Below are 11,170 nucleotides of genomic sequence, written 5' to 3'. Positions count from 1 at the left end.
TTTTTTTTTTTTTTACAGATTTTATTTATTTATGGTGGCTTAACGACTGAGCCACCCAGGTGCCCCAGTGTCTTCTGTTTTTCTCTGGGGGTATTTTATACATACACAAATGTGTAGATATTTTCCCCCTCCTTTTATACACAAATGGTAGCAGACTATTCCCCACCTTTTTTTTTTTTTTTTAAGATTTTATGTATTTATTTGCCAGAGAGAGAAAGCGCAAGCAGGGGGGAGGGGCAGAGGGAGAAGCAGGCTGCCCGCTGAGCAAGGAGCTGGTTGCGGGACTCGATCCCAGAACCCTGGGATCATGACAAGCTGAAGGCAGGCGCTTAACCAACTGAGCCACCCAGGCATCCCTCCCTACTTTTATACCCCTTATTCTTTCTTACCAAATATTCTTGGAAGTTAATTTCATCACTCTTTATTGCTGCTGGATGTTCCACTGTACACATGAGCAATTTATTCAGTTCCCCACTCATGAATAGTTAGGATTCCAATCTTTTGCTATAATAAACAATGCAATAAATAACTCTTTACAAATCTTACACATGAGCAGGTGTACCTGGATAAATTATAAGAAGTAGAATGCTGGTCAAAGAGCATATGTATAGTTTTTTAAGAAATGTCCTTTTTTATATTTTTAAAAAGTGTTGATTTTTAAAAACATACTTTAGTTTTTGCGCTGTTATAACATATAAAGAACATTCAATATTATAATATTTATATTTAGAAATAGGTACCTGGAGGGCAGGGGGAGTCTATTGTTTTTTAGTACATAGCTCACAAAGTAAAGCATGAACCCTGAGCCTTAAAGCAGCTGAGTGATGCTGAATGAGGAGCGGGGGTCCTTTCAGTCTTTAGTCCCAAGAGGGGCATGGGTTGAGAAGCACTCTACTTGAGTATCTCTAATGCATAGACACGGGTTTTTTGTTTTTTGTTTAAGATTTTATTTATTTATTTGACAGAGCACAAGTAGGCAGAGCGGCAGGCAGAGGCAGAGGGAGAAGCAGGCTCCCCACCAAGCACAGAGCCCGATGCGGGGCTCCATCCCAGGACCCCGGGATCATGACCTGAGCTGAAGGCAGATGCTTAACCGACTGAGCCACCCATGCGCCCGACACGGGTTAATTTTTCCTGCCTCTGTTGGTTAGCATTTTATTGAACAGAGAAAGATACTATCAAGGAAAAGAATAAAACCAGGTTACTGGACCTGTCTTCCAACTTTTGGAAGTCTTCTCTCCCATATCAAGTATTTAACAACCACCTGTTAGGTACAACGCATGTTCTCGGATACAGTGATGAAGAACATGAAATAGCAAAAGAGATGTCTCCTACACTCACAGAGATTTGTCTCGTGATATAAATAACACATCATCCAGAGAACGCTATCAAGTTCAGTGGTTTTTTTCTTAAGTGATGAGAAGTAAAAAAATAAAATTGTCACAGGACTTGAGATTGAAAACAAGGTCAGGGGTTCAACAAGTGTGCCCTCCTGGCTGCATATACAAGTTGTGCCACCTATTGGAAATCTGTCTTGATTTAGAATCTTCCGGCAGAAGTGCCATATCCTCCTTCATTGCATCTTTGAAGTGTTAACACCTTTATTCTCGGGAAATATGCTGCTTTTTGTACACTTAACTGCCTGCTGTGGTTTGGCAATTGAACTATAATTTTCAGGGCAGTATTTTCAAAAAGAAGTTAACTATACAGCTATTGCTAGTGTCTTCTTTTTTTTTTTTTTTGCCTTAAACATTTAATAACAAATGTCTTGAAATATTTTTGCAGGATTTTTAACAGTGGGGCAGTAGAACAAATGCCATGCAGTGCTTTGCTATTCTCATAACAGTATGCTGGTGGTTATGTGTTTTCAAATTTTTCTGAAAGAACTAACAGCTTTCTACTAAATAGCATACTATTTCATGGGCTTAAATCATCACTTCCCAAATGAAAATCTCCAGTTCCTTAGTTATTGTGGAAGCTTTTAAGCTGAACTGAGAACAAAATGATGAAGTGAGACAATTTTCATGTTAGACCACCACTCGTGGAAAAGGGGAGCAATTAACTGGCCTCAGTGCAGTCAAGACGTGAGGTTCCCCTGGAATAGTACTGTAGTGAGTCAGAGATGGTACAGCAGTGGGCAGGGTTCGGAAGTTTCCTTTCCTCCTTAGCTCTCTAGGCTTGGAGAGAGAGGTGGCTGTCCTGTTACTTTTCTGATGTTGTCTCTCACTCTTACGATTCTTAGGGATATCTGTGTTTGCCTTATATGGCATTGCAGCAGCATCATCTTCTCTCTGACGTCACCGTCCGTGGATTCGTTGCTGGGGCTACTAACATCCTTTTCCGCCAGCAGAAGCACCTCAGTGATGCCATTGTGGAGGTGGGCTTATGTATGAGCACGTGTCCTTGACACTGCTGGTCCCTGTTTTTCTTTCTTAACTGGAATTCTGACAGCATAGGAATAGCACTAATAAAGGTAAAAATTCCTGTGCCAGGCATTCTTTGCACCTGAGGTATATTAACTGACCAAATTCTAACAGCCTGTGAGGTGGGCATTGTTGCTATTCATATCTTACACGTGCGGAAGCTAAGGAGCAGAGAGATGAAATGGCTAGTAAGTGGGTGAGCCAGGTTGCAAGCCAGCCAGTCTGGTCCTGCTATGATCTCATAATTAAAATGTGTTTATTGTTTAAATATTTTCAATACTTCTAGCCTATTTAATATGCTCCTGATATCAGGAGGAAGGAGCTACAGATAAATATTTGACATCAACGTATGAGAAATTTAAATCGCATTTAGTTTTACAATTGAAGTAATTAAAAAAAGAAAAAAAGGAAATTTCACCCACCCTAGGTTTTTATAGTTTCTAATAGAAAGTACCAAAACATACTTTGTGGGGAAATGTTTATAGTATTGTAAATGAAAAATCTGGGATCCCAATTTTGAGGAATTAAAATAGGTCCATACCTTCCAAGGCAGAGCATACAGATGGAGGGACCGCAGAGTTGCCTCAATATTACTGGTTACGTTCTGCTTTTAAAGTTGGTGGTTGGTGGGTTCGTAGGTATGTGTATATTACTTCAAAATTAACCTGTAGGTTACATAGCTCTCTTTGTATATCAAATATTACATAATAAGATATTCCAAGGTATCTGTGTACTCAAGAATTTTTAGGAATTATAGTTACTAATTGTATTTATTTCTGGTTGTATGACAAAGGTGATTTTTACTATACCTTTCTGTTTTCCAAGATATTTACAGTCAACAGTTACTTTTATAATTCAAAATAAAATATTTATGCATATATTTTCTAAAAACAAAATGAGGATTTTTTGAATAGAGATAGAAAAAAAAGTCAGTGTAAAAACCTGTCTCTTTCTTAGCCTCACTTTTTGAGAATGCTGTTACTCATATTTTTTATTTCCAGCTTCAACTTCCCAGTAGTTACTCTTTAAAGTATGGCATGGATGTCTGTGTGAATGCCCACACTCTGACTTGTACCTGGGTACCCTCTAGGTAGAAGAAGCTCTGATCCAGATCCATGATCCAGAACTCAGGAAGCTGCTTAACCCAACCACTGCAGACCTCAGGTTCGCAGATTACCTAGTGAGGCACGTGACGGAGAACCGGGATGATGTCTTCCTGGATGGCACAGGCTGGGAGGGAGGTGACGAATGGATCCGAGCCCAGTTTGCAGTCTACATCCACGCGCTGCTGGCTGCCACACTGCAGTTAGGTAAGGAGCACGGCTGCTTTTTCCTTTTGTAATCTTTATGAGGTTTTGAATTGCATAAGAAAGACATTTTCATTATAAAATTATCTGTTACTCCCTCATACAGAGATAACTGCTCTTAGCATTTTGAGTACTTTATATCTTTCCAAACCTTTTTCTATGTTTGTTTTGGATTTTAGTTTTGTGGTATTTGTGGTGATCCTTTTACAAAAATGGATCCCATTCCAAATGTTTTTTGAAACGTACGTTTCTATTATAAAGAAAAACAATCGAGACCGTAAATGCAGGTCACTTTTGCATGGCTGCTTAGTGTTCCCAAGGACCATGTGGAAGGAAGGATGTGTCAGTATCTGGGGGCTATTTATAAACATTGCTTACCTGTTTTTAAGATATGTAAAGGGAGAAAAGAAATATGAAAGAAATCACTGGAAATCACATTCCAAGTGATGTCTTCAAGTTTTCCATTCTAAGAAATCCTATTCCTATTAAATGGTTAAAATAGAGCAGGTAAAGATAGACTCACTCCTGTATTAAATTAACATTTCATTCCCCCATAGGGGAGGAAATCTATAAAAAGAGAAAATGAAGCTTTACAGTGAGCTTTTGCATGTGGTTGTCTACCACCGTGGACATGTAGCAAATACTTAGTAGGGTGTTGTTGTTGTTGTTGTTAAGTGTTGAGCTTTTGTTTTTCCTTTTTTTTTTTTTCAATTATCTCTACCACTGTTTGGGGGAAGTTATTAAAAATGTGGTGAAGTACACATAACCTAAAATTTACCATCCTAACCGTTTATAAGTACGTAGGTCCCCAGTAGCAGTAAGTGCACTCACACCGTCCTGTCAGTACAGCCCCCTCCTAGCTTAGTTCTTCATGAAGTGTGCATGGGGTGGGAAAGCCAGGCTTTGTGTGTGTGCTTCATTTGTAAAGGAAAGCTCTGGAGCAAGTCCTTATTTGTTAATGGGATATTTTTAAATATCTCGCCTCTTCTACAGATGTAACAGCTGAGACATCAAGATTAAATGTGTAGTTCAAAATCATTCAGTAATCTAGGAAGAAAACCCCAGTCTCCACCAGTCATGTTAGCTTCATGAGTAATTTACTTTTTAAACATATTTGCCTAGGTAGCTGTAAATGCTGAATAATAATAGTGACTAGCCTTTTTTTTTTTTTTTTTTTTTTTTTGGAACATATGTACAGGGACCTGTTTTGTTTTGAGCACTTTATTTCTACTAATTTCATCTTCACAACAATTCTGGAGGTAGAGACCATGTCCTCTTCATTTTACAGGAGAGGCACTGAGGCACAGAAAGGTTAAATAGCTTGCTCAGCCCTCTGGTCGAGGCTGAGCTGTGATTCAAATTCAGATAATCTGGCTCAGACCCATGCTGCTGTTCCAAAGGAGATTCAGCCTAGGGAGCTGTTTGAGGAATACATTCTTAAGAGAAGTTCCTTATGTTGCACTTAGAGTCATGTGTATCCTCTTCCTTTCCCAGCAACAAAAGTCCTGTTTCACCTTCAAAGCAGGCAACTTACAATAAGTATATGAAGCAAAAGCCATTTGTATCTGTTCTCCAAACCTTTTCTGTTCTTCCAAGCAGAAGTGCTCTGCATTAAAGCTTCCTCATGATAATGAAAAAGCCGAAAAGTTTTCAACATTATATATGAAAATTCCTTTGTTATTTAAGTATTTTGATGGTGAAATGCATGGAGATTAAAGAGTGAGTTTCATCAAATAGTTAAAGTCCTAAGAAGAAAAAACAGTGACTAAAAGAACCAATTCATGTATTCATTCTGATTTTTTTCATAGAAATATAACATTTGTGAAAAGCTAGAAAGTGCTCTGTTGCCTACTCCATATGTATATACATCAATACATTTACTTCCTGCACAGTCTACAGTTTTTGTTTAATAAGTAATACTATGCCTCCTAACCTTGGTAAGGAGAACGTGGAAATATTTTGGAATTGTAAGGAACCTTAGAATATATCTGGCTCAACCCTCTTATTTTCTGGTTAGGAAAATGAAGTTCTGAGTGATTAAATGACTTGCCAAAGGCCACATAGCTTTTTTTTTTTTTTAATTTTTTTATTGTTATGTTAATCCCCATACATTACATCATTAGTTTCAGATGTAGTGTTCCATGATTCATTGTTTGTGCATAACACCCAGTGCTCCATGCAGAACGTGCCCTCCTCAATACCCATCACCAGGCTAACCCATCCTCCCACCCCCCTCCCCTCTAGAACCCTCAGTTTGTTTTTCAGAGTCCATCGTCTCTCATGGTTCGTCTACCCCTCCGATTTCCCCCCCTTCATTCTTCCCCTCCTGCTACCTTTTTTTTTTTCTTAACATATATTGCATTATTTGTTTCAGAGGTACAGATCTGAGATTCAACAGTCTTGCACGATTCACAGCGCTTACCAGAGCACATACCCTCCCCAGTGTCCATCACCCAGTCACCGCATCCCTCCCACCCCACCCCCCACTCCAGCAACCCTCAGTTTGTTTCCTGAGATTAAGAATTCCTCATATCAGTGAGGTCATATGATACATGTCTTTCTCTGTTTGACTTATTTCGCTCAGCATAATACCCTCCAGTTCCATCCACGTCATTGCAAATGGCAAGATCTCATTCCTTTTGATGGCTGCATAATATTCCATTGTATATATATACCACATCTTCTTTATCCATTCATCTGTCGATGGACATCTTGGCTCTTTCCACAGTTTGGCTATTGTGGACATTGCTGCTATAAGCATCGGGGTGCACGTACCCTTTCAGATCCCTACTTTTGTATCTTTGGGGTAAATACCCAGTAGTGCAATTGCTGGATCATATGGTAGCTCTATTTTCAACTTTTTGAGGAACCTCCATACTGTTTTCCAGAGTGGCTGCACCAGCTTGCATTCCCACCAACAGTGTAGGAGGGTTCCCCTTCCTCTGCATCCCCGCCAACATCTGTGATTTCCTGACTTGTTAATTTTAGCCATTCTGACTGGTGTGAGGTGGTATCTCATTGAGGTTTTGATTTGGATTTCCCTGATGCCGAGCGATATTGAGCACTTTTTCATGTGTCTGTTGGCCATTTGGATGTCTTCTTTGGAAAAATGTCTGTTCATGTCTTCTGCCCATTTCTTGATTGGATTCTTTGTTCTTTGGGTGTTGAGTTTGATGAGTTCTTTATAGATTTTGGATACTAGCCCTTTATCTGATATGTCATTTGCAAATGTCTTCTCCCTTTCTGTCGGTTGTCTTTTGGTTTTGTTGACTATTTCCTTTGCTTTGCAAAAGCTTTTTATCTTGATGAAGTCCCAGTAGTTCATTTTTGCCCTTGCTTCCCTTGCCTAAGGCCACATAGCTTCTTAACAGGATTTCTGGAACTAGACCCAAGTTTCCTGATATCTGGTAGGCTATCTCCCCCAAAAAGCATGGGGGTGGGGGGGTTAAAGCCATTCCTTGGTTTTGGTTTTTTGGTTATGAATCTTCACATCCCTGACTGGCTACAGTCCAGCTCAACTTTCAAATATTTACTTGACAGATAATGAAAAGATATTATCGGACTATGGGACAACCTTTGTTACAGCATGGAAGAATACTCACAACTACAGGGTGTGGAACAGCAACAAGCATCCAGCACTTGCAGAAATAAATCCAAAGTAAGCACATCCTCTGAGGATTGATAGTATATAACATGGTTGATTTACTAAGTATGCCCCAATATAAAGAAGATGGTATCTTAACTTTGATGACAACGTGAATATCTCCAAAAATCTCCTTAAGTAGATTATAAAATCCCAAATACAGAGAAGCAGCTGAAAACTGCTTCCCTGTTCTTACGCTTACACAAAAAGCTCAAGACATTTTTGGAAGGATTAACATTTCTCCCAGCTCTTGGCATAATTCAGAAGAGGAAGTCTGGCACATGGCGATGCTCAGTACATGATAGTTCTCTCCCTTTCCCTGGATCTGTACTTTAGCAGAAGGGTCAAACAAGATAGAAACCTTGAAGGAAATACCACTGGCTGAGACTGAGAGGTTGTTTTAAAATGTGAAGTGTGAAAAAACTAAAGTTGATATTTGAACTCCTAGATATGTGGTCAAACCTAGTTTCCAACTCAGATTCTAAAATCCAACAAAATTTAATACCTGTCACAATACTGAATGTTGACAGACTTTATCCATGTAGGCATAAAAGACATTTAAACCTGTTGTGAGTGGGGCCGTTATGAAGCAATGCTGTCTTGTTTGAATGGAACAGAGTAGAATCTAAGGAGATCTCTCCATTGATAGAATGTGTACGTGGTACCCCTCCCCTTCTTCGCGGTTTCAGTTCCTCGGGGTCAGCCGCAGTCCTGAAGCAAATGATCCTTTTTGTGACGTGTCATCAGAAGGTCGGTAGTAACCTAACGCTACATCATAATACTTAACGTCCTTCACCTCCCTTCATCTCATCACTAGGCATTTTACCATCCCACATCATCACAAGAAGAGGAAGGGTGAGTACAGTGCAGTAAGATATTTCAGAGAGAGAGAAAGACTACATTCACATAACTTTTATGACAGTGTATTGCTATAATTGTATTTTATCATTAGTTACTGTTTTTAATCTCATGCTGTGCCTGATTTATAAATTAAACTTTATTGTAGTATGTGTATATATAGGAAAAAACCATAGTGTATTATATAGGGTTTGGTGCTGTCTGTGGTTTCAGGCATCCACTGGGGGCCTCAGAGTGTGTCCTCTGCAGATAAGGTAACTGCTGTACATCCTGAGCACTTCTTCTCTAAATTAAATGATTAAAATGATTTTTTTTTAATGATACAAGTATATACTGAATGTTTGTTTTCATTTGTGTTTTAAACTTCTTGGTGAGAGTCAGACAAAAACCAGCTTTGTACTAATTACTGTATTATTTGGGAGCTGGGATTAACTAGCTAGACTGGGGATGTGATTTAAGTGGTGCTTTAAAGAATATTCCCTCTCTCTCTACACACACACACACACACACACACACAGAATCCAGATATTTATGTCATAGTTACTTGGGGAAGCATCTGCAAGGATGAAGTATAGCAGGGTTTTAAAGAACATGTCTGTTAAACTTTATATCATCTATCAAGAGAAATGACTAGGTTCAGCAACAATTTTGGTGAATTTAATCATCACACTAGACTATAGCAGAAACCTCTATTTGGCATTTGAATGTGGTAAAAACATAGAGAATTAAAAGACAAAAATATCTTAATAGTATTAAATGAAAGAGCTAAGAGTTCAAAGTATTCTCCCTCACTAACCACAAGGTCTGTGTTTTAAAGAGTGATGAAGGAAAACAGATGTGAGTTTGTTTGCCTGGTGGCCCTCACTGTGATGGGGGCGGTGGGGAGTGAGGGTCCACCTCAACCATCCGCAGTGTGGCCTACAAGGCCATCCAGTCTCTTCCCCCAGTGTTCTGTACTGATAACCTGGTCGGATCTTCATCCAGTCTCTGCATCTGCGGTGGTGCCTTTAACGTGAACCAGCTCTGTAGATTTTAATGCAGGTTCATAAGAGGCTTAGCTGGAATGGGTTTTAAAGGATTGTAAAACGGTACTTTTAAAAATGTGTAAATAAATTGGGGTTATTTAGATTGAAGAGAAAGCTGAAGAAAGACTTATAGGTAGGGAAATTATGCAGATATAATAGCAGTTTTTCATTATTTTCACCAAATTAAAAACAAGAAATGATAGTCTTCAGTTGTTATCAGGGGATAGAACTTAGACATACTCCAAACTAAGATTTGAGATCTATGAAACCCTTTCTCCAGCTCCAAAAGAGGAGAGAAGGCAGTCCTCTAACTTCCCTTAGTAAACAGCAGGTATGCTTCATCCTTTAAACAGGGCCTTCCCAGGAATATAAAGAATGATTAAGTACTCTCAGTTCGGGCGCCTGGGTGGCTCAGTTGGTTGGGCAACTGCCTTCTGCTCAGGTCGTGATTCTGGAGTCCCAGGATTGAGTCCCGCATTGGGCTCCCTGCTCAGTGTGGAGTCTGCTTCCAGTGTGGAGTCTGCTTCTCCCTCTGACCCTACCCCCTCTCGTGCACACACTCTCTCTCTCTCTCTCTCACTCTCACTCTCGAATCAATAAAATCTTTAAAAATAAAAAAGTACTCTTAGTTCTTTCAACCTGTGATTCAGGAATCCAGAAAAGGTAATTACATATGCTTAATATGGCCAATAAGGAAATTTGTTGTCTTTTGAAAAGCCATAAATAGCATTTTGATGTTTTAATAAGTAGCTATAGATTTCATTAGGGTCACTTTTTTTTTTAAGATTTTATTTATTTATTTGACAGAGAGACAGCGAGAGAGGGAACACAAGCAGGGAGAGTGGGAGAGGGAGAAGCAGGCTTCCCGCTGAGCAGGGAGCCCGATGTGGGGCTCAATCCCAGGACCCTGGGATCATGACCTGAGCCGAAGGCAGACGCTTAACCAACTGAGCCACCCAGGCGCCCCAGGGTCGCTTTTTTTGTTAGACATTGAGAGAGACCTCTCAGGATGTAGTAAGAATGTGGATATTTATTGACTCCTTTTATGGTACAACTTTGGTCAAGTTGCCTGATTTTGTGTGTGTGTGTGTGTATGCATGCACACATACACTTCTTCCCTTTTGTACATTTTTAAGACCTGCATTTTGAGTTGCTTTTCAAAAAGAAAGTACAAATCTTCAGATGACCAATAGCATGCATTTATAAGATGGCCAGAATCAAAGTATAGTCCATGGCCATGGCCTAAGGTAGTGACTAATCCTGACTATCCTGGGGAGCTTTTTAAAAACATTGATGCTTCAGCCCAGCCCCAGACCAAATAAATCAGAACATTAGTGTAGCATCAACATAAACCTCTTTCTCACCCCCGATTCCAAGAAAAAAAAACACCTATTTTACAAGGGAGGAAATAAGCTCAAAGAGGCTCCCAAGACTGTAAGTAAAGATCTGTGCTCAAAGCCGCTTTGCCTGCTGTCATGTGCAGAACACCCCCACCTAGCTGAGTCACCCCTGCAAGATTTACTGATACTTCTTGTGACAGCATTGTTTTGCAGCTTTATTGGTAAAATACTCATAGTCTAACAGTCTCCAACTTTGTTTTACAGTCATCCTTTTCAAGGCCAGTACTCCGTGTCAGACATGAAGTTAAGATTCTCACAGTGAGTATTTAGAGAAAAAACTAGGAAAATTTTTATGTCTGAGCTTATGGCATGTGTTTCATTGCTAATTAGGAATTGTTTGTCTCCACTTGATAGACTTGTGCTTCAAATAGTAACCAAATATGTGCATGACATTCTCCAGCTCAGCAGTGTGTATGTTTCAGAGTGAAAACACTGCTGTTTCATAGAGAATGGTGTGAACTAATAACAGAATTTGCCATTTTTATTCTGGTGGAGTAACTTTAGCAAATCATAA

The 11,170-nt window shown here is 39.5% G+C and overlaps 1 protein-coding gene across 1 annotated transcript in view; it reads left to right on the top strand.

Moving 5' to 3' along the window:
- The window catches only part of AVL9 (AVL9 cell migration associated), a 63,983-nt gene that overhangs the window by 43,484 nt on the left and 9,329 nt on the right, over positions 1-11,170 (top strand). Inside the window, exons 11-14 of the mRNA XM_032401815.1 lie at positions 2,243-2,377; positions 3,514-3,733; positions 7,271-7,388; positions 10,861-10,914. Coding sequence (XP_032257706.1) covers positions 2,243-2,377; positions 3,514-3,733; positions 7,271-7,388; positions 10,861-10,914 — 527 coding nt within the window. The remainder of the gene's footprint in view (positions 1-2,242; positions 2,378-3,513; positions 3,734-7,270; positions 7,389-10,860; positions 10,915-11,170) is intronic.

This window comes from Phoca vitulina, unplaced genomic scaffold (assembly GCF_004348235.1).
Source record: "Phoca vitulina isolate PV1807 unplaced genomic scaffold, GSC_HSeal_1.0 scaffold4, whole genome shotgun sequence".
Lineage (NCBI taxonomy): Eukaryota > Metazoa > Chordata > Mammalia > Carnivora > Phocidae > Phoca > Phoca vitulina.
This window is presented reverse-complemented; position numbering and strand designations above follow the sequence as displayed.